Genomic DNA, 24,743 nt, shown 5'->3' on the forward strand with positions numbered 1-24,743 from the left:
CTAATAAATCCATTAACTTTAGCCTACATCCTCACAATAAATCCATAATTTATTTTAGGCAGGTCTAAAGAAACTTTATGATATTAAAAAAATGTCGACTATTTCAGAAGAACAGAAAAGCATATTCAGAGTCATCCTTATGTTAGAATGCATGTGTTGCCACCCGAGGGTCACGCACTACTCATAAAGCAAATTTAGAACTTGTGTTATTCAAAACATAAAATACCGTAAAAAAAAAAAAAGGAAAAATAGCGTGATATGATATTTTGGCCATGTCGCCCAGCATTAGCTACTCAGAGTTATTTGGCTACTTCAGTTGTGATGCAAATCTTTTCAAAACATATAGGCCTATGGGCTTGGCTACAGTACATGATGTATGCGACTATGATTTGAAAAAGCTGCATGCACTGTTTCTTGCCTTAGACTGCACACGCTGGGCATCATTCACCAGTGATAATATTCTCACTCAGACTATTCTCAATGTAATCTTGTTTTTACATATACTAAATAATGTGTGTGAAATTTGATTTGGATTTAGAATGGGCCCTTATCATGCACCTGTGGGGCAGGGGGAAAAGACATCCGTTTGCACTTGAATAGCGAATGGAGGGCGCTTTTCCCACGGTTCATTGTCATGCCAGCCAGGTAGGCTACTCCGGTTGTAAAGGAAAGCAATGTCTTTAATATTAAGAAATCAATATAGTACTCCTAGCCTATTGAAAGCTGATAGGATCCTCTTTTTAATAGAGGCCATGAAAACACTGTTCTCTCACGCAATTGCATTGCCTATAGAAATGTTGCGCAACATGGGCTTATAGGAACACTTTTCATTCAATGCATCAACCAGCTATGAGCAGCTGGCTCTCGTCTCCGTAACAGCACTATTCACAAGTCCTCACTGTCAGACATAGCTATGGAAGCAATGTCCCTAGTATAACATACGGGTTGTATACACTAGTGTAACACTGGTGTTCCAGTTGAAAAGTAGCATATGTGTGCAATGCTTGGCGGAGCTCGGGAGCTTATACAGTATGAGGCGATTCCTGCTGTTTGATGTTGCCTCTCCTCTGGTGACTAAAGAGGGCTATAATGGCTGCCGGGGCAGGGGGGCGGGGGGACGAAAACTCAGTCTCTGGACTATTAGGCATGAAAGACCCCCCTATTCAGGCCCGGCACACTAAAACCCTCCGCGGGGGCCAGTGTGTGTGTGGAGGGGCTTCATACTTGAAGGCAACTTAAGAAATCTGACAACAAGCTCTCCGTTCGCACTAATCCATCTCCCTGGGTGAAGGGAATTATAGGTAAACACATGCCTTCATTATTTGCCTTGCTGCATCTCAACACTCGGCAGCACTCACTTCCACACACAATATTCCCCCATGCTAAAGGATTACGCCCAATCACCTCTGGATTGCTGCGCACTTAGCTCCGTAAAATGGTTAGAGAGGAGTTGTGGGGAAGAGAGGAGAGAGAGAGGGCTTATTAGGTCGCAGTGGTTTTAGTGAGTTAGCAAAAGCTAGCAACAACAAATCCTCAGTCGGTCCCCCTCATGCCCCCCGTCTGGAAAGGCTGGGTTGGGAGCTGTCTTGGTTTAGATGGGCATCGGGTGAGGATGAGAGAGTTCACTGCCTGCTGGGTTCTCTTTGGGGGCTGCGGTGTCAACACTTCAGGCAAGGGGATGGTGGGGTGGGTGGGGTCAATGACCCAGTTTATGCACTTTATTACCAAGCCAGTGAAACATACCTACCCCTGGAGTAGAGACAAGACATTGTCTCTGATACAGAATGTTGTTAATGCAGAACTCTGCTGGCTCTAAACTCTGAACAGATTTAGCTGTTGACATGCCAGGTTGCGAATCAGACCACTAGACCAACGCAACGCAACCCCCCCCGATGACAAATACACTGAAAGGTGTGAAAGCACAGTACCACATCTCTACCAAGACATCCATGAGAGGGGCTCCATGCTGGAGAGCTCACCCCAGATGAGTTGACGTGTCACATACTTGGCAGGGCTGGGTGTGAGGGGGTTAAGAACTGGAGGAGCAGTAATAGTTCTGAGATGGAACCCACCCCCCTACCAGCTCTGTCCCTGTTAATGCAGTGCCTCTGGAAAGGCCCGGGGCTCCATGGTTCTGTCTCCTGCCACCAGCCCTGCCTGCCTGTCTCTGCCTCCTACCCTATTCCCCTCGCTGACTGTCTATTGGCCTGCCTGCCTCCCCATCTGCCAATCTCAATTGCAAAGCAGTCCATATAACCATCTAAGACCCCTCTGTCTCCCTGTCTGCGTACAAGGCTGTGCTACCCCGCCAGCCAGCCAGCCTCCAATCTCCCAGTTTGGCAGTAAAGAGTCAACCTACAATATGAACAGTTGTCGGTCTTAGTGAATCATCAGAGAGCATCCATCTCCTCTGATATTACTGCATAAAAGGCCAGAGAAAAACTTTCACAAGCTGTGTTTTTTCTGTCTGGGTATAGATGATTTGTTTTTCTGTTTAGTGTGAGGATTAGGGGGATTAGAAAGCAAAACTTGAGGAAGATTAAGAAAACAAAACAAGACTTTGGTACATCAGCCAAGCAATGCCACACAGTGTGTTTTTAGACCGATCTGAAAACCAAGCAGCAAGGATTTGGCCAAATTGGATTCAATTGGATTTTGGCCATTTGAGATTTGCCTCGTTTATCTTGTTTTGGGGGGGCTTATTTCGTGCTTCCGAGCTTTCTCAGTGAACCTCGTGGAGCTACCTTTCTCAGTGAACCTCGTGGAGCTACCTTTCTCAGTGAACCTCGTGGAGCTACCTTTCTCAGTGAACCTCGTGGAGCTACCAGCGAGGTAATGCACTGGTGGCGGAGCTGGGTTGGTTATCATGGAGGCATAAACTTCTATTGGGGAAATCTGCTGGAAGAACAATGCTTTGTTGGGACTAGGTTGCCATCAATTTGTTGGGTCTAAGAAGGGAAAATCCAGAATCTTCAAATGTAAAACCCTTCCACAGGGTACTTTGTGTATCCCACTAGAAGTTCTCCTATCCATCATTCTTTGTTTTCCTTGAGGGTGTACAGCTGGAACCCATATGGATATTTGGAAAAGCATTTTCATGCTAAAGTCTGCAGCTAGAGCACTGCTCCAATCCTGATTAGTAAGTGAAGTGTCTAAAAACACTAAAGCAAAAGTAAAGATCCCTTTTCAGGAAGATTGCCCATAGAGTGTCCATCAATCCATAAGAAGTTACAGCCTACCTTCCCATTTGCAACAGAAAATACATGCCATCTCTTCAAGAAACCTGGTCTGCTTTGGTTGTGCTCTTTGCCCAACTTCATAACTAGTTTAGCCCCTATAAGGCTCACACTGCTCTAATTTTAAGCGTTCTGTTAACCTCACTTAACATTGCACAACCCACTGGGGGCTTGTCGGACTCGGATGTTTCTTGAAAAATGTGCCCCTCACTTTCTCCCCCATCTAAACGGATGACATACATATAGAACCTCATCAATCAGCCTGGATGAAATATGGGGAGGTAAAGGAGGTGCTGCCGTCACCCCGGGGTAACCACTTCATTATTTCCAGAAATACTTACAGCTACAAGTGGAGGACAGGAGCAGGGCAGACACTGACCCAAAAACTCACCACACTCATAAACAGGCTCAGAAATGACTCCAACGACAACACCAAATCTCCACTGCATGTAAATAAATACACGCAGGGAGATGGGCCCCAAACCCACAGTCACAAGATCGATGTCACTTTAGTGACTTCATTTCATACTCCATTTCCTTAAAGTTAATGTTAGATATGTATTGAGTCTAACTCCACATTTTACGTATTACCCACTTATGAATATTTACAGTTGCAATATAGGTTAAGTACCTTTCCCGGGGATAAAGAGAGCAGTTCTGTCCCCTTCGGGCAGCGTGCTGCTGTTCACATATCCAATTCCCTAACCACTTCTCCCCATTAATGCCTGTGGTGTTTAATGGCTTTCTGTTTCATCTCCCTCACTTTAACTCACACAGATATTATAATAAAGCACAGCAGCACTCGTGGACAAGCTCCAAGGACAGCTGTTATGATAATTATGATAAAGATGGAATTATAATACCCCAATAAAATATTTACATTCCACTCCTTTGAAAACACATTTCAAGATTTTAGAGAATTTCCAGAGGCCTTCCTACACTGTGTGGAATCCACTCAACTTGGAGTGAGGAAAGTACATACCGCTGAGAAATCTAAAGTGATATGTGCATATTTCAGCGTGTTCCAGTAAAATGTTAAATCTGCATCTTAAACACAATGCTAATTCATCACAATCCTTCAGTGAGGCTACAGTTGAAAAGTTGTTGTTGGAGCCCCCCCTCCTTTGGGAGATTATAATTTAGATGACCCCTTAATTCCTCTGACCTGTGGAGAGAGGTCTGTCTGATTGCCGGGTGTATTCTTAAGCCGTATCATTTTCCCTTGGCTTATTGTTTTGTGCTGGCCTGGATTTAATATTGGCCTGTTTTAATATCTGTCCACCATGTGTTGAGACAGGGCTGGCGGCTATAGGATTAAGACGGTTTGTGTGCGACTGAAAGACAACATTATTTAATACAGCGAGCCGGTGACCCTCATATCGATTAATCCCTCTAAGATTGTACTTGCACATTCAGCAAGCTCTTACCTCAATGTTCCCCTTGTGGCGTCTGTTCGCAGAACGCCTCTCCCCTATCGTGCTAGGCTTTTTAAGCCTCCTCTAAATCTGATTTGTAGAAGTTCTCCGACCACTTGAAGACATGCGGGCCCCTCCAGTGGCTTGGTGCGACTTTAAGATCAACCGTAAAACGCATCACAACTAGTAGCAGAGCTTTGACTGCTTTTCATAGGAGACGCTTCTTCTTTAAATCCTTTCATTATCTATATTTGGGGAAGATTTTGCTGCTGTCGCAGGGTTGGTGGAAAAAATAATTAGGGTGACGGCTAAGACCGAGAACAGAGAGCGTCTAGTCCTGGATTCTAATGAACTGTGTTTAACAACGCCTCGTGTTAATATAGTCGGAGGTCTGGCACAGCTGCATGCTCAATAAAAAAAAGGTTGTTCGCCGGGGGGGGGGGGGGGGGGGTTGGTTTACACGCATTAAAGCTGGTTATTTAAATTGCTAAAACCTCAAGTAAAGACCTAACAGTCTAACGCGACATCAACAAGCTTCTACTACAAGAGCTGTTTTTGCCTGCTTTTGGTTTCACAGCTTTTTTTTTCTCCCCCTGTTGGTGTTTCCAGTGGGCCCCTGAGAGCTGACAGTGTCAATGTGACCACATGCTGATGGGACCATTAATACCATTAAAATGTTCCTCCTTGAGCCAGTCTCACCCTGATCAGGGCCGTGGCACTCAGCCCAACACAGCGTAAACCTAAATTGGCTTAAGACGAAGGCCTTGAGACCAGGCTGTGAGCTATTAAAGTCATATGATTTGGGTTTGACACTAGGACAGAGGTCAAACACTTTTTGCTGCTCTGTGGCAAAAAGGAATGGAGATTTTCAAACTTAATATGGAGCAGCATTTTTATTTATTTTTCAAAAAAATGTCTGAGAGAAAAAAGCTGGGAGATCTAGGGTAAACCATAAAGGCCACACACAGCTTGGCTATTTAGTTCCATCCTGTAATTTTCCATCAGTCTCACTCTAATCGGTGTCTCTTTACCATTGACAAGATGGCTGATTAAGTCTTTCAGACATGGAGAGAACCCAGGACAAATGGGATGATGAATGTGACAAACTTCTGCTAATGGGGTGGAATTCAGTTTGAAAAGCAACGCTAAGCTGCAGATTTCAGCAGTCAACATCCAAACAGTTCATCACGCTGCAGAGCTAAAGACCAGCCGGTACGCAATGCTGCCCCTTTTAACGTCCCCAATTAAAATGACTAACAAAGATTTATTTGTATTTTTTTAAATTCCCTTCTGCTTGCTTTGCAATAAATACCCACAGAGTAAGTGAAAAGTAAGGGAAATAATTAAAACATCATAAAAAAGAAAAAATATATATAAGTTGTCACTACATGGTCCTTGCGTTCTGAGCAAATATTTATACCTTCCCCATTTAGCAGAGACATAAATAAATGATGGGGATTAGTGCTGGGCATCAGGGTTTGGCAACTATTAAAAATATCAATACAGGGGAATAAAAATGACTTATCCAAGAAACACATTTTCTGGGGAGGGTTCAGGGGGCTCCAATGATTCCACAGTAGTATAGAAACTATGATGATGCCCTAGACTGCGAATCATTCCCTGATGTTGTCGTTTTCACTGCAGCTCTATGAAAGGCCACGCTAAAGCCGACGTGGGCCTCCTTTCCTTCAGAAAACTCCTGGCCCGGGAAGGTCGGAAAGGGAGGTCGTTTCTCAAACTTCCTTTAGGAGCAACAATGACTTTTGGTCACAAATTAGAGCAGGGAGAGGGGGAACACAGAGGAGAAGAACATGACTGAGAAGAACACCGTGGCCCCAAACTGTTAATGACCCATAATGACGACTCCACAGAGTGCCACAGATGCAGGATGACAGTAATGGAGAGATTTGCCTGTGGTCATATTCTCATATATGCAAGGCAGGGACACAGAGAAGAAGAGCTGCGACAGTGTACTAACCTGCCACCCTTCCTGTAACCTGGTTCCAGAAAAATAACATGCAAGGAAGCAGGAAAAAAACGAAACACAAAAACACACACTCCTGAGGACAGCCTATACCCAGCCTACAGTACGGAACGACATCCTAGTAATAGTAGAAGTCCTATGCTGTTGGCTTGGAAGTGGGGCAGGGGTGGTCCTTGGTGAATTAATTAGTTGTTTTCCTGAGTGCTTAGACTGACACAGTCACCTAGAAAGGCCTCTAGCGAGATTCGGTAAACACCTTTATCCATCGGAATAATGAATATGTAATCATAAGAGAGCTTCTTTTAGTCTCAGCGGTTTGTTAAACCTGACAGTGGTGCACAGCGCAAGATGCTGACTGGACCACCTGGTCTCCCTATTGCCCTTACTGTATGGCGGTGCTGGCTGATTCAGGAGTTATCCAGCCTTTCCCTGTGTCCCCCTCTCTCTGCCTCCAGAAGAGCTGAGTTTAATTAGAGGGGGCCCTGTTTGCTCAAAATCTCTTCTAACGGGTAATTATACTGTCTATACCTGTGCACTTTAAACCACAACACTGGCTGGTCCAGGCCTTCCTGGGCAATGTCCTGCAAATAGACTCCTCTAGCCAGGTAGTGTTCATTAGGCACAAAAATGGAAGAAAACAGAATTAAATGAGAAAGCTCTAGCTGAACTTAACCAAAACAGGCATGTTTTTATTGTTCTGCAGTGTGCCCTAATGAACAAAACCCACAGGGCTCGACACTAAGGCTTGTCCGGGGAAAATATGTGTGTGTGTGTGTGTGTGTTTATATATATATATATATTAGTAAAAAGTATAGTAAGAAGTAAAAAGAAAAGAAAACGACACAAATCACAATATCAAAGCAGGGCAGTGCATAGCTGACTGAGTAAATTGTCTATATTCCTATTTGATATTGCATATTTCAGGGTTCCCCGAACTGGCTGCTCACAGGTAGTTTTATTTGGCCCCCCAAGTTTTCTGAGCAAAATAAAATAAAATTGTTATTTAACATTGTCATTGTTGGACATAAAGAGACTAAAAACACCAGGAAATCAGCTCCAAGCCATTTTAATTTGGGAAATCTGTTCTCAAGTATCCTCACGCATAATAGAGACACGTGATCATATACAAATGTAAGCAAGGATTGAAATTATTATGTTTTTGCCAAATATTAAATCCGTTTGGGCTTCTTGCGGTCAATTTGAAGTTTACAAATTATTTGTAATTATGTTCCGGCCCCCTGACCATCCACTCAAGCAAACAATTATTTTAAATAAATAAAAAATGGCCCGTGGCTGAATCTAAGAAAATATCTGGTCAGAATAGTATTATTATTTTTTTGTTCTCTCCCTCAAATAATCTGGGCCTATAGCCAAAGGCTACTTTCATAGCAGACACTCCGGTGACTTATTGTTATAGAAGCCTAAATGTTAGTTTCTCTACATTTCATATGAATATGACTTGGCCGATTAAGCCACTTTCAGGTTAATACATGCTAGAGTTCTCCTGATGCACTATTTCACGATCAAAAGTTTAAGGTGTTTTTGAATAACCCAAAACATGGGAGGCTTAAGGTAAAAATAAGAGCGATAGAAAAAACAATAGCAAAATATAAAAATCTATTGCGAAATTTGAAAAAAACCTTAGTTGAGCAAAGCATTAAATTGAATTGATACATGCATGCAAGCGAGGCTAAAATTCATAATATTCCATCCTTGCAAACCAAACAACCAAAAAGCCAAATCCTACTGATTGAAATATCAAAAAAGCATTAAAAGACAAATTAAAGTAGAGTATTTTCCAAACTACTCAAAAAAATAAGTGTTTAAAAGTCCACAAGTTGAAGCTTTTAAAATGAGAATAATATTGAAATTCAGAGTCTATGCTATTCTCAATCACAGATTTATTTTGAATGACAAGAAGTGAAATTGAGCAACCTATACCAAGATGGAAAAATCGAATGTCAAAAATATATTTTTTTTTTACATTTAGGAGACATCTGAGGAAATCTTAGGAAAAGATGCATAGTTCGCATAGGCCCATTTCCATATTAATCTAGCAATGTGCAACCTACAGTTGAAGTGGGAAGTTTACATACACCTTAGCCAAACACATTTAAACTCAGTTTCTCATAATTCCAGACATTTCATCCTAGTAATTCCCTGTTTTAGGTCAGTTAGGATCACCACTTTATTGTAAGAATGTGAAATGTCAGAATAATAGTAGAGAGATTTTATTTATTTATCCATTATTTCATTTATTTATTTCATCACATTCCCAGTGGGTCAGAAGTTTACATGCACTCAATGAGTATTTGGTAGCAATGCCTTTAAATTGTTTAACTTGGGTCAAACGTTTCTGGCAGCCTTCCACAAGCTTCCCACAATAAGTTGGGTGAATTTTGGCCCATTCCTCCTGACAGAGCTGGTGTAACTGAGTCAGGTTTGTAGGCCACCTTGCTCGCACACGCTTTTTCAGTTCTGCACACATATTTTCTATAGGATTGAAGTCAGGGCTTTGTGATGGCCACTCCAATACCTTGACTTTGTTGTTCTTAAGCCATTATGCCACAACTTTGGAAGTATGCTTGGGGTCATTGTCCATTTGGAAGACCCATTTGCGACCAAGCTTTAACTTGTCTTGAGATGTTGCTTCAATATATCCACATCATGATGCCATCTATTTTGTGAAGTCCACCCAGGTACTTCACAATTGGGATGGTGTTCTTCGGCTTGCAAGCCTCCCTCTTTTTCCTCCAAACATAACGATGGTCATCATGGCCAAACAGTTATATTTTTGTTTCATCAGACCAGAAGACATGTCTACAAAAGTATTATCTTTGTCCCCATGTGCAGTTGCAAACCGTAGTCTGGCTTTTTTATGATGGTTTTGGAGCAGTGGCTTCTTCCTTGCTGAGCAGCCTTTCAGGTTATGTCGATATAGGACTCGTTTTACTGTGGATCTAGATACTTTTGTAACTCTTTCCTCCAGCATCTTCACAAGGTCCTTTGCTGTTGTGCTGGGATTGATTTGCACTTTTTGTACGTTCATCTCTAGGAGACAGAATGCGTCTCCTTCCTGAGCGGTATGACGGCTGCGTGGTCCCATGGTGTTTATACTTGCGTACTATTGTTTTTACAGATGAACGTGGTACCTTCAGGCATTTGGAAATTGATCTCAAGGAAGAACCAGACTTGTGAAGGTCTACAATTTCTTTTCGGAGGTCTTGGCTGATTTCTGTTGATTTTCCCATGATGTCAAGCAAAGAGGCACTGAGTTTGAAGGTAGGCCTTGAAATACATCCACAGGTACACCTCCAATTGACTCAAATGATGTCAATTAGCCTATCAGAAGCTTCTAAAGCCATGACATAATTTGCTGGAATTTTCCAAGCTGTTTAAAGGCACAGTCAACTTAGTGTATGTAAACTTCTGACCCACTGGAATTGTGATAGTGAGTTACAAGTGAAATAATCTGTAAACAATTGTTGGAAAAATTACTTGAGTCATGCACAAAGTAGATGTTCTAACTGACTTGCCAAAAGTATAGTTTGTTAACAAGAAATTTGTGGAGTGGTTGAAAAACAAGTTTTAATGACTCCAACCTAAGTGTATGTAAACTTCCAACTTCAACTGTACCTACAACACATAGTAGCCTAGGCCTAATAAGAGAGGAGGATGAGACAAACTTGCCAATCAGTTTACAATTATCCAGTTTTGAGGAGAGCAGAGTGGCTCTGCAGCCCATGATGATTTACTACCCATCACAAGACATGACGCTCGTTGACTGTCACTCTCTCCTTCTGCGTGCTTCAGCACACACAGACAGTGTAGTAGCCTAGGCCTGTCTTTTGTGCCAAAGCTCCACCAGAGTGGAATAGGCCATTCAAAAAAATGTGTCTCAGCCAAACATATTTTGTCATGTCATGATTCCTCTCATCCCTCCCATAGCATGTGAGCAAAATTACAGTCTACGGGCAAGCACAGAAAATCAGTCACCCTTTTGGAATATGGTTTTACAAACCTTTTTTATTGTTTGGACAAGTGACTTCAGCTTTCGGAAAGTTAAAAAAAATAATAATAATAAAATCAGAAGGACTGATTAAAAAAGTTAATGTCAAGCCCTGACTGAGCTACCAGGATTATCAGCACAGCTAGTTCCGAGTGGGTGGTGGACTGGGGAGAAAAAAAAACAGAGCACGCAGAGTCGGAGAATGCTAGAAATGTTTGCCGTGCACAGCCACAACAAATACAGCGAGGCAGACTGGAATTCATCACTAGGCCTTCAGCAAGTATCAGAAAGATGCTATTAAAAAAAAGCACAAAAGCAGAGTAGCTTGAAGGCAAAATGGTTTGGGGTGGTGGGGGGGGGGGGCAATTTCATGGAAGACTTTCTTTGTGTCAGGCTAGCTAGGTGTGTATGACTGAAACGCAATAGTGGACATTAATAATCCCAGTTAATTATTGATGGTGTGTTCATTATTAGGGCAACTCTTCCATCTTGGGATGAGGGTGGAGATTTTAATTTCATTCTCCACTGGTGCAGATATCCCAGCAAAGCTCCATCAGTCTGGGTTGTATGTGGCGACATGAAGAACCAGTAACTCTACAGTTTCTATAGCAAGCTATTTGACTGGTTATACTTTGTGCGCTGGGAGGCAGTCTTAAAAGACAAGGCAAATCATTTGAAAGTGGATTGTTGAAAGAGGCACAGCAACAGTCCACAGAAAGGCTGTGTGTGGCCGAGTCCAAGCAAGAAGAACAATGTGCATTATGCAGCATGTACCAAAGGTCTGCAGCTCGACAAAAATATATTTATAGCAGTGAATGGACGGAAGAAACAGCGCAGGGGTATCCATCCATCTGGGAGCGCCAGGGGATATCCTGGGTAAATTGGTCACACAAGACACAATGTCCATTACAGAAAACTTACTCCAGCCAGGCCCTGTGCAGTGTCCAAACACACAAAGCTCAGCCAAGGGCACAAACTATCATATTAATCTAACAATTTAACCCTACTTCCAGCAAAGCAAGAGAATAACCATTCAGGCTTCACTTCAAGAAACATATTTTGATGATATAGTGTTTTGTCTTGACAGCTTGAACTGACTGCCAAACTGAACATTGAACCATCTGTGTCTACTGTGTATCACTCAGTGCATGTCTGTGGGCTTCTACAAAAGTGACGTGTGGTATGTCTAAGTTTTCATGGATAACTAACTGACGCAAGGAATGGAACCGCCTTAAACCAATAACAGTGCTAGGATCAGGAATAAATGTGGGGAATGTGATTGCAATTACTGAACGTTTTGGGAGAACAACAACTATTACGTACATTTAAAATAAGTCTCACTTAATTTGCATTTGTAATTCCACCGCTGGTTTTGTACTCCCTGATTGGCAAGTAAACAAAATGGTTATTTACATTCCATTATAAAATAATTCTTTGTTTAACAAATATTTGACTGTTTGTGCTTTTTAATATGGATGGCGGTGGAAAAAGTTATTTGATGAGGTTGCGGACCAAATCCTGAATCTCAAGAGAGCATTGTGTGGCGGTATGTACAATGCTGCCACCACCAGGCATTACACGTAAAGGCATTGAGAGGCTGTGATAGTGTTATGCGTCCCAGATCTAATCAAGAAACTAGTAGGAAGGCTACTTACATGCATAACATCAGAAAAAGCTCTGATTACTGATGTAGTTAACTAGCATGGACGCACTGTCTAATAGTGGATTTATCCATTTTTATTACATGGAATTCAAAATATTGTGCCGGGCAAATGGAAGCCTTTACAAAAATAGATATTTGGCTGGCTCAATCAATTAGATACACATGTGAGTGAGAAAACTTACTCCAATTGCCCATAAGGGGATATATAAAGTTGTGTTGTATTTAAATTAGATTTGAATAAATACGCCTGTTAGTTTGCCTACCACATTAGGGCAAAAACCAAAAATACCTTTCATTACATTGAACAAAACAACTATCATCCTCCGATGCATAACTAAAAACAACATACCAATGGCATTAAGCCTAATTATTACATATACTGTAAGAAAAGCATGGCCAACTGTAGCTTGACTGAGGAAAAACAGATGTGTTTGCTTGCCTGCTGTATGCATAGTTACATGCCTACTATGAAGCTCAGATGAGCCACAGTTCAAACGTGCGAAATGCAGCTCTCTTCCATTCAAAACACAGGCAATCTAGATCATGTCAAAGCACCTGTATAACAATCCATGTGTAGATGTAGCGCTCCACACACATTTGCCCAGCCCTTCACTTTGGAATGTTGCCAATATGCAATGACACTTCTGACACTACATTAATATAGGTATTATATGCTAAATGAATTAGTCTATTTCAATAAGCAGGAACAGGAAGTTAGATTATTAGACGTCCCTTGCTTAAAATAGATTAGCATCTATAAAAAGTAACGGCTTGCTTTGATAAGCTTAGGCTTTCAAAGGATCTCAAAACTTTTCAGACAAGTCTGTGTCAGTCTGACAGTCACCCTTAGTGTAGATTAGTAAATGTTCCATTCAATAAACATATGGTATACCAACTTGAAACGGACGTGAAATTAATAGCATCAGGAGCATTGGACAAAATGAATAACCAAGTAGCGCACAGAACATTTCCCTCTCCAAAACAAGCTGCCAAGGGGTACCTAACAGCTATTCAACAACTATTGTGGTTATGAATCATGTAAATAATTGCCATTTTGCCAGAGTACAGCCATAATCCAAAATGGAAGAACAATTCGACATTATGCTACAGTGTATTTGGTGAAATAGCGTACCACAGCGCTGACTACATTATAAAAGTTTCCAATACACTGGGATGGGGCACGTCGGTCTGTTTACACTAAAGCTATTTACTGATCAAAGGGACATCAAACCACCCTATTGGAACTAGCCATACACGAATTTCTCTGTCGAACAATAAATGCGTAGGAAGTAACATTATAACGTTACAGGCTTTTCGCCAGAAAACTTGGATGTTGTACTGCTAGAGACACTGGACTGCCCTCAAGACAACGAACTTCGGAATGCGTTCTTCGACGGAAAGCGCGACAGACCCGTTATCATAGGCTACTTCAAATTCCTGGGCTTTTTGCAATACAAACAAACAAAATACACTACACAAGAAATTATGACTCTTACCTTTGAATACTTCTCCTCGAACTGTAAGCAATACGCTGCCCGCAGCAATTAGACAAGTTAAAAGTCTATCCATTGCGGTAGAGTATCGCGAACGTTACCCCCAGCTCCGGGGTAAGATCAATTCTACTCTTCCGCTGTGATAGAGGAAAATATTCCGTTTTACAGTTAACGTGCCCGGTACCTACTGGGAGTGTTCCCCTGTCTGTCTTTTCCTACTGGGTTACTTGTGTATCTTTCAAGAGCCTCCACTCGGATAGTGACTTCGCTTGCTGCCAGGAGGTAACTGACGTCACTAAGCTCGGAGAAAAGCTCGAGACAGTGCGCGCTCCAATAGAGGCGTCATTATGAGCTCCATTTCAGTATCCAGATGGAGTGATTGGTTCTTTCATACTTTCCCTCAATTTGCTAGAATTCTTGCGGGAAATACTTACCCACCGATATATTATATTTTAGCCTAGCCTACACGTTTTTAAACTGTGGAGTCAAAGTTTCACTTTCAGATACTTAAACCTGGTTTCAAGGGACGAGGGAGGGGCGCCCCATTTCACACCAATGAAGATTCCTTAGGATCCTAATAGGATAATCCTTGCATCTTGTATATCTTATTGCTTCGAATTTATTTGAGTATCATATGATATACAACTACGTCGTAATTAGCATTACTTTAAGTCTAATTTTGATTAGGTTTGTAAGGGGTAGTTTGATAATGTTGTTATGTTAAACAAGCTAGCTAACTTAGTGAAGAATTGTTCCGACCAAAAAGCACATTAATTAAACGTAGTCCTATTTCTGACATCATAGGTAGGAAATAGGAAGCTTCGATGAGCACGTGAACGCAGCAATGGGAAGGCAAGACAGAACTGCATTTTTTGGCTCTATGCAAATTAACAAACTAAACTAAAATATCTCTGAACACCCTATTATTATGTTATAATTGTAGGCTATGGCACATTTTACCTCCTTTGTCCAATTGTATGACATCAAATGGGAGTCAGGCCACTTTCACGACAACTCGGAAACAGACATTTCCGACTTGGAAACTCTTTGTAGAAAGATAAGTTCTGAGTGGTCTGCCTTGAACGTGGCATCAGTCACTGCTATGTTGACAGTGGCTCAGTTGTAGAGCAATGTTAACCATGACGCCACACATGGTCAAATCAGCACTATAATAAATGGAAAATATCAACAACAACAAAAATACACAAAAATATATAAGAGAAAATGAATGGAGAAAAGCAAGACCCCCCCCCCATCTACAGCACCACTTATTATTTCAAACCATGCACCGCTTGACTGACTGAAGTTGAGCCTTATTTTCCAATTGGAGAGAAGGTCTGCTCCTCCCTTCTTTGGTTCAAGCTGCACATCATTTGTCCCAGAATTATGCAAGATTTACGAAGCAGAATGAAATGTGTCAAAACCGACAGATTTTAATGAGGAGTCACTATCTGTGAGAATTTTACATTTGGATCTATAGCTTTTCAAATGATTGAGGGTAAAGGCCTTTTAGACTGTCTCTTGATGGCAGAATGTTAGCCTTCTTGTTAGTTGTGTGTTTCATCACATTCATCAGAAAATGACAGAGCATACAATATGTCACACAATTAAGAAATTGGATTGCTAATCAAGTGTGTGTGATTTATACTGTACTGAGAATTTATTTGCAAACTTTGCTGTGTAGGATGGCCTATAATATGTCAAACAAAGACCTAAGAATGGTCCAGCCGGCATTTAAAGATGCCCATCTGGCCTAAAAAGTTACATCCTACACAGTGTTGATGAAGTAGTGAACTGCATGTAGTTCAACTAGTATTTTAACTACATTTTGTAGTAGCTTGGTGGTGGTTGAACTAAATTTAAATCTTGGTAGTGTTTTCAGTAGTTAATTACCTTTTGACATGTGGCAGTGTAGTTAACTAGTGGAACTACACAGCTTTTTTTTGTTAAAATAAAATACGGGTAAAGTAGGCAATCATTTCCTTTGTTGTTTGGCATCAGACCTGCCTAATTCTCACTTGAAACATATTTGTTGTGTTTAATAGGATAAATTACACATTCTGTTAACAGTGATCTGTTTTTGCAATTTCTAGTCTGTAACACTTCAGATTTACATATGATAATGTTTTACTTAGTTTGAATGTAGTGAACACATTTTTCAAAGTAACTTTAGTTAATTAAAGTATTTTTTTTTTTTAAATGTGCCCAAAAAAACAATTTCGCCATGATTTCTGTGTTTAATGGAATGATAAATAATCTCCCTTTTGTATAATAGTGGTGCGGCGCTAAGATGAAAATGTTTACTTGATAGTGCACTTTGTGATAAAAGCACCACATTTGGCACAGAGGTACAGTGGGTTAAAAAAGTATTTAGTCAGCCACCAATTGTGCAAGTTCTCCCACTTAAAAAGATGATAGGTACACTTCAACTATGACAGACAAAATGGAAAAAAAAAATCCCAAAAATCACATTGTAGGATTTTTAATGAATTTATTTGCAAATTATGGTGGAAAATAAGTATTTGGTCACCTACAAACAAGCAAGATTTCTGGCTCTCACAGACCTGTAACTTCTTCTTTAAGAGGCTCCTCTGTCCTCCACACATTACCTGTATTAATGGCACCTGTTTGAACTTGTTATCAGTATAAAAGACACCTGTCCACAACCTCAAACAGTCACACTCCAAACTCCACTATGGCCAAGACCAAAGAGCTGTCAAAGGACACCAGAAACAAAATTGTAGACCTGCACCAAGCTGGGAAGACTGAATCTGCAATAGGTAAGAAGCTTGGTTTGAAGAAATCAACTGTGGGAGCAATTATTAGGAAATGGAAGACATACAAGACCACTGATAATCTCCCTCGATCTGGGGCTCCACGCAAGATCTCACCCCGTGGGGTCAAAATTATCACAAGAACGGTGAACAAAAATCCCAGAACCACACGGGGGGACCTAGTGAATGACCTGCAGAGAGCTGGGACCAAAGTAACAAAGCCTACCATCAGTAACACACTACACCGCCAGGGACTCAAATCCTGCAGTGCCAGACGTGTCCCCCTGCTTAAGCCAGTACATGTCCAGGCCCGTCTGAAGTTTGGGCAACGGGCAACGAAGGAGTGGCTTCGTAAGAAGCATTTCAAGGTCCTGGAGTGGCCTAGCCAGTCTCCAGATCTCATCCCCATAGAAAATCTTTGGAGAGAGTTGAAAGTCCGTGTTGCCCAGCAACAGCCCCAAGACATCACTGCTCTAGAGGAGATCTGCATGGAGGAATGGGCCAAAATACCAGCAGCAGTGTGTGAAAACCTTGTGAAGACCTCTGTCATTGCCAACAAAAGGTATTTAACAAAGTATTGAGATAAACTTTTGTAATTGGTAGCTACTGTAACAAAATAAAGTAGAAAAAATATACATACACATTTAGCTTCCAGTCAATGTCTCTATGCCATGTTGAGAATTATTGTTAAGATGCAATTGGAACTGAGTTTATAGCCAATAGTGTTCCGAAGTTAGAGCTAAATGTCTTATGGCATCGTCCAGATATAACAGAAAAATGTCAGAACTTATTGCCACTCAACTCCATTATATTGTGGAGTTGAGAGTTCTCAGCAAGGCCATGTGCAGGTAATGCCTGCTAAAATGCATGTGCCATAGGCCTTTCCAGACTACCAGTGCTTAATTTGAGCCGGATCCTGCCGGCACCTATTTGCCTGGATCCAGTACTTCTCACAGCATGATTTATTAATTGTTTCACTGTTCGCACTTTGGGCATTCTAATAAGAGCGATCAGCATTAAATCAAGTTGCCTCCTCGTTATTTCTCACGCTCCCCAGAAAGACCATCATGTAAAAGCACAGTGATCCTGTTGTGTGATCATCCTATCCTGCCATACTGATTTCAGGCCTGCTCTCTTATTTGTACATAGAGGTTATGGGGAGGGCCGGTGGGGTAAGTAGCTGATCTTGACACAGGTCTTGGTTGTGGTGGTCAGCTACTGAAGAGGTCCCTACGTAATCAAATCAAATCACATTTTATTTGTCACATGCGCCAAATACAAAAGGTGTAGACCTTACAGTGAACTGCTTACTTACAAGCCCTTAACCAACAATGCAGTTTTAAGAAAATACCTAAAATAGTCTGGGTAGCCATTTGATTAGATGTTCAGGAGTCTTATGGCTTGGGGGTAGAAGCTGTTTAGAAGCCTCTTGGACCTAAACTTGGCACTCCGGTACTGCTTCCCGTGCGGTAGCAGAGAGAACAGTCTATGACTAAGGTGGCTGGAGTCTTTGACAATTTTTTGGGCCTTCCCCTGACACCGCCTGGTATAGAGGTCCTGGATGGCAGGAAGCTTGGCCCCGGTGATGTACTGGGCCGTACGCACTACCCTCTGTAGTGACTTCCGGTCAGAGGCCGAGCAGTTGCCATACCAGGCAGTGATGCAACCTGTCAGGATTATCTCGATGGTGCAGCTGTAAAACCTTTTGAGAATCTGAGGACCCATGCCAAATCTTTTCAGTCTCCTCAGGGGGAATATGTTTTGTCTTGCCCTCTTCACGACTGTCTTGGTGTGCTTGGACCATGTTAGTTTGTTCGTGATGTGGACGCCAAGGAACTTGAAGCTCTCAACCTGCTCCACTACAGCCCCGTCGATGAGAATGGGGGTGTGCTCGGTCCTCCTTTTCCTGTAATCCACAATCATCTCTTTGTCTTGATCACGTTGAGGGAGAGGTTGTTGTCCTTGCACCACACAGTCAGGTCTCTGACCTTCTCCCTATAGGCTGTCTCATCGTTGTCGGTAATCAGGCCTACCACTGTTGTATCGTCGGCAAATTAATGATGGTGTTGGAGTCGTGCCTGGGCATGCAGTCATGAGTGAACAGGGAGTGCAGGAGGGGACTGAGCATGCACCCCTGAGGGGCCCCCGTGGTGAGGATCAGAGTGGCGGATGTCAGGAAGTCCAGGATCCAGTTGCAGAGGGAGGTGTTTAGTTCCAGGGTCCTACGCTTAGTGATGAGCTTTGAGGGCACTATGGTGTTGAACGCTGAGCTATAGTCAATGAATAGCATTTTCACATATGTGCTCCTTTTGTCCAGGTGTGAAAGGGCAGTGTGGAGTGCAATAGAGATTGCATAATCTGTGGATCTGTTGGGGTGGTATGCAAATTGGAGTGGGTCTAGGGTTTCTGGGATAATGGTGTTGATGTGAGCCATGACCAGTCTTTCAAAGCACTTTATGGCTACCAATGTGAGTGCTACGGGTCGGTAGTCATTTAGGCAGGTTAGCAACACTGCTAATCCCGTCAGTTCAACATGACCACCGGCAGCTCCACTAGCTAGTAGGCCTACTAGCGAGTCAGACTCAGCGGGAGAGGGAGATGGGGACCTGGAGTGGAGCGTCGCAGTGCACCCACCGACAAAGTGCTTGGAGCAAGTGCAATTTGCCGTTCAAGAACAAGCGAACGTATAACCACTGGCTTGTCATGCAGATTTAAAAGTGTGGCCGTACAACATGCAAAAAGGTAGGGAGCTTGGGTCTAGAAATAACTGGAGGGATTCAACTGGCAATAGAGTGGGTAGGATGTACAGTCAATTAACATCCTATGACTCAGACATAAAAAAAACAACAACAAAGAGCCCTCAGAAAAAAGGTTTTTGAACATGCCCGAACCAAGGCGCATTTGGTGGCAGCAAGCCTTGTCGACAAGGCTAAAGAGGACACCCAGGTGATAGTTAACACTCAAAATGAAAAAAATTGACACCACAGCCAGAGTCTTCAGAACAGCCTTAGAAAGAGGCTAAATGTCACAGCCACAGGCCCGCTCATGGCTTTGAGAGCAAGAAGTTGACTCTCAGGAGTTAAATGGACTTGACATGGGGATAGTCATTGTGGGAGGTTTTGAAAACTAAGGTAGGGCACTTTTTTTCCTTTACAAACTTGTTCGGTACTGTGAAGGTAATCTGAATATGTGCTTCATATTATCACATAGGCAGGAAGCCTATATATTGTCATATGTGTGTTCTGCTGTAGCCTACATTGATTTATTTTTTAAAAAGTTATTCCGATATTGTGATATTTGTTCTACTGCTACATTGATGTCTTGAAAATTAAATTATATTATGTAAGTAATAAAGCTATCTAATCGCCAGTCATCCAAGTAACATTATGCAAGTAATAAAGTTATCTAATCGCCAATCATCCAAGTAACATTATGCAAGTAATAAAGTTATCTAATCACCAATCATCCAAGTAACATTATGCAAGTAATAAAGTTATCTACTTTTCTAAACAATTCAAAAGTAAGCCGCAACACAGGAGCCATGTGACCAAATAGTTATAAGAGCAGGCTACTAGGAAGTGTGATGTAAAAATAGATACTCAACTGTGCCAGTGAATTGTTCTAATAGCTTTGCCAGGAGATTCCTTGAGACCACTGTTGCCCTTTTATTTAGCTCTACAAGCAAAGGGCAGTCAGATTTACGTGTCCCATAAAATCACAGCACCTAGACACATAATATGAAAATTAAGCATGGGCTTGGCTCAAGAACATCCTAGGATTGAAAAAATGCATGTTCTACAGAATTCCCAAAGTGCTCTATTCAGCTCAGGCTGCTTGCTCCCTGGACCCACTGCATGTGGTGGTGGTTTTGGGTATTGCATCTTACTTCTTCAGAGAGACCCCAACCCTATACAGTACATCTGTATCTGTCATTCACAGAGTTGTAGAGTAATGCAAAATGAACAGATTTTCTTGTTTAGCTACTAACTCCACTGATTTGGAGAGATACCGTTTCTTTGTTCATGATATACTATGTGAACTCATAAGGCCAGGGACTGTGTGCTAAAGAAGGATCAGAGACAGACTAAACTGACACCATCTCAAACAAGGACCCAATAAAAGACAACTCTGACTTTGTTTTATGGAGGCCCACATTTTTATGAGAGCTGTTGACTCAGGCTGATGTGTAGTTAGACATCATACAGAGATAGGCTCTCAGTCATAAAAACACTACTGTGAATGGCAGCTTGTTGACATTCTGCTGGGGAATTGATGCACTAGGGGGAATATTCAGGCTGAATGAGTCAGGAATTGTTCATGCAACAGAGTCCTGGGTCCCCCCGGGTGCACATTTTGTTTTGTGCCCTACCACTACACAGCTGATTCAAATGACCAACTCATCATCAAGCAGGACCGATTTTGGGAAACCCTGCTATAGAGCACGGGTCAAAGTCATTCCTCGGAGGGCCAAGTGTCGGCGGGTTTTCGCTTCACCCTTGTACTTGATTGATGAATTAAGGTCACTAATTATACCGAACAAAAATATAAACGCAGCAATTTCAACAATTTTACTGTTACTGTTCATATAAGGATATCAGTCAATTTAATTAATTTCACTAGGCCCTTATCTATGGATTTCACATGACTGGGCAGGGGGGCAGCCACCTAGCCCAACCACTGGGGAGCCAGGCCCAGCCAATCAGAATTAGTTTTTTCCCACAAAATTGTTTTATTACAGACAGACATACTCCTCAGTTGCATCAGCAGTCTGGGTGGCTTGTCTCAGACGATCCCACAGGTAAGAAGCCGGATGTGGAGGTCCTGGGCTGGTCTGCAGTTGTGAGGCCGGTTGGACGTACTGCCAAATTCTCTAGAACAACATTGGAGGCGGCTTATGGTAGAGAAATTAACATTACAGTTCTGGTGGACATTCCTGCCAATTGCACGCTCCCTCAAAACTTGAGACATCTGTGGCATTGTGTTGTGTGACAGAACTGCACATTTTAGAATGGACTGTTAATGTTCCCAGCACAAGGTGCACCTGTGTAATGATCATGCTGTTTAATCAGCTTCTTGATAGGCCAAAACCTGTCAGGTGGATGGATTATCTTGGCAAAGGAGAAATGCTCAGTAACAGGGACGTAAACAAATTTGTGCACAAAATTTGAGACAAATACGCTTTTTGTGCAGATGGAACATTTCTGGGATCTTTTATTTCAGCTAATTGAAACATGGGACCAACACTTTACATGTTGTGTTTACATTTTTGTTCAGTATAGTAAGGAACTCCTCTCACCTGCTTGTTTAGGTCTTAATTGAAAGGAAAAAACAAAAACCTGCAGACACATTTCAGTGGAATGAGTTTGACACCCCTGCTGTAGAGCAACTGAAGAACCCTGTTTGAGTCCCTTCTGAATGCATCCTTCTTAGATCCGGAAAAAACAGGGTTTCCACCCCATTGCTTTCCCCTATTTTACAGTGTCAGATCAGAGATTTCTTCATTGAAACAAGGAACAGTGCATTTGAAAGGGATTAGAACAGGGCTATGGTCTCATCCTGTACATATTTAACTGCTCAGTGATGCAGTTTTGTCCTTGAGTTCGTTTTCGGGCCAGGCAGGCAGGAAGGAAGGCAGAGACTGATTAGCAGACCTGCTCTACCTCACCTTATCTCAGCTTAAACCCTAGTCATCCCAGTCGCCTGCTTCACAATTGTTCAGGGGCATAAAGCCGTGACATTTTCATATGTAATTACGTACTCTGCATGAGGAAATCAATACTAAAATGTCCTCCTGATAAAAGTGAGGGATAATGAGATTGAGCTCAGGACATACACAACATGAAATTGTTAATGACAATGACGAGCAAAAAGGTGAGACAATTTTCAGACATTTTCATCACTATGGATTCCTACACTGCTATCTGTAAAATGTATGGATACAGTGGATAACTAACTGTCAAGGTACAATATCTGAATGTCAAGGTGACAAAACAGTGCTTCCTTATCATGTAAAACCACAGTGAGACAAACTACAGTGCCTTGCGAAAGTATTCGGCCCCCTTGAACTTTGCGACCTTTTGCCACATTTCAGGCTTCAAACATAAAGATATAAAACTGTATTTTTTTGTGAAGAATCAACAACAAGTGGGACACAATCATGAAGTGGAACGACATTTATTGGATATTTCAAACTTTTTTAACAAATCAAAAACTGAAAAATTGGGCGTGCAAAATTATTCAGCCCCTTTACTTTCAGTGCAGCAAACTCTCTCCAGAAGTTCAGTGAGGATCTCTGAATGATCCAATGTTGACCTAAATGACTAATGATGATAAATACAATCCACCTGTGTGTAATCAAGTCTCCGTATAAATGCACCTGCACTGTGATAGTCTCAGAGGTCCGTTAAAAGCGCAGAGAGCATCATGAAGAACAAGGAACACACCAGGCAGGTCCGAGATACTGTTGTGAAGATGTTTAAAGCCGGATTTGGATACAAAAATATTTCCCAAGCTTTAAACATCCCAAGGAGCACTGTGCAAGCGATAATATTGAAATGGAAGGAGTATCAGACCACTGCAAATCTACCAAGACCTGGCCGTCCCTCTAAACTTTCAGCTCATACAAGGAGAAGACTGATCAGAGATGCAGCCAAGAGGCCCATGATCACTCTGGATGAACTGCAGAGATCTACAGCTGAGGTGGGAGACTCTGTCCATAGGACAACAATCAGTCGTATATTGCACAAATCTGGCCTTTATGGAAGAGTGGCAATTAGAAAGCCATTTCTAAAAGATATCCATAAAAAGTGTTGTTTAAAGTTTGCCACAAGCCACCTGGGAGACACACCAAACATGTGGAAGAAGGTGCTCTGGTCAGATGAAACCAAAATTGAACTTTTTGGCAACAATGCAAAACGTTATGTTTGGCGTAAAAGCAACACAGCTCATCACTCTGAACACACCATCCCCACTGTCAAACATGGTGGTGGCAGCATCATGGTTTGGGCCTGCTTTTCTTCAGCAGGGACAGGGAAGATGGTTAAAATTGATGGGAAGATGGATGGAGCCAAATATAGGACCATTCTGGAAGAAAACCTGATGGAGTCTGCAAAAGACCTGAGACTGGGACGGAGATTTGTCTTCCAACAAGACAATGATCCAAAACATAAAGCAAAATCTACAATGGAATGGTTCAAAAATGAACATATCCAGGTGTTAGAATGGCCAAGTCAAAGTCCAGACCTGAATCCAATCGAGAATCTGTGGAAAGAACTGAAAACTGCTGTTCACAAATGCTCTCCATCCAACCTCACTGAGCTCGAGCTGTTTTGCAAGGAGGAATGGGAAAACATTTCAGTCTCTCGATGTGCAAAACTGATAGAGACATACCCCAAGCGACTTACAGCTGTAATCGCAGCAAAAGGTGGCTCTACAAAGTATTAACTTAAGGGGGCTGAATAATTTTGCACGCCCAATTTTTCAGTTTTTGATTTGTTAAAAAAGTTTTAAATATCCAATAAATGTCGTTCCACTTCATTATTGTGTCCCACTTGTTGTTGATTCTTCACAAAAAAATACAGTTTTATATCTTTATGTTTGAAGCCTGAAATGTGGCAAAAGGTCGCAAAGTTCAAGGGGGCCGAATACTTTCGCAAGGCACTGTATGTTGTTCATGGTGATAATCTCAGGACCTATACAGTGCTGTTAGCCTTCCAGATTCTTTGAGGTCTTGTTCAGCAGGTGGGAGATTTTTTTTCCAACTGAGTGAAAAGGGGAGTTATCACCCGATCTTGCCCAATAAGAACACAGATTTAAAATAATTTTGCAAAACATTTTGCTCCTGTGTGCGATACTGAACACGACCCTGGATCGTCTTCATTAGGGCATGCAACATAAAATGTTTTTAAACATTTTGCCAGAGAACATTAAGATTAACATTTCTTATTGGACAAATGCAGGTAGGTTGTCCCTCCCTCCTGTTTCAGTCCGTTTCCTTCCATTTGGTGCATAATGAACCCAATGTTAGTGCTGATGTTGGTGCTGTCACCTGACTGTACTGTGAAATCCTCAGCCCCTGCCACTGACATTTTCTTTCTCTTTTGTATCCCACCATCATCTGACTATCTAACACATAGGATTCACAGCCCATCTTGTGCAACCAAACCCAAA

At 41.9% G+C, this 24,743-nt stretch overlaps 1 protein-coding gene across 12 annotated transcripts in view; it reads right to left on the reverse strand.

Moving 5' to 3' along the window:
• LOC110490935 (receptor-type tyrosine-protein phosphatase mu) overlaps positions 1-14,164 on the reverse strand; it is a 302,121-nt gene extending 287,957 nt beyond the window's left edge. For 4 of the 12 annotated variants that reach the window (XM_036943989.1, XM_036943987.1, XM_036943985.1 and 1 more), the window contains exon 1: positions 13,804-14,163. In XM_036943989.1, coding sequence (XP_036799884.1) covers positions 13,804-13,876 — 73 coding nt within the window. In that variant the 5' untranslated portion in view covers positions 13,877-14,163. Of the gene's footprint in view, positions 1-13,803 lie in introns of all 12 variants that reach the window. The other 8 variants (XM_036943984.1, XM_036943983.1, XM_036943982.1 and 5 more) reach the window with 3 other exon arrangements.
• Between the last annotated feature and the right edge of the window lie 10,579 nt (positions 14,165-24,743).

The sequence above is a fragment of the Oncorhynchus mykiss genome, chromosome 15 (assembly GCF_013265735.2).
Source record: "Oncorhynchus mykiss isolate Arlee chromosome 15, USDA_OmykA_1.1, whole genome shotgun sequence".
Classification (NCBI taxonomy): Eukaryota; Metazoa; Chordata; class Actinopteri; order Salmoniformes; family Salmonidae; genus Oncorhynchus; species Oncorhynchus mykiss.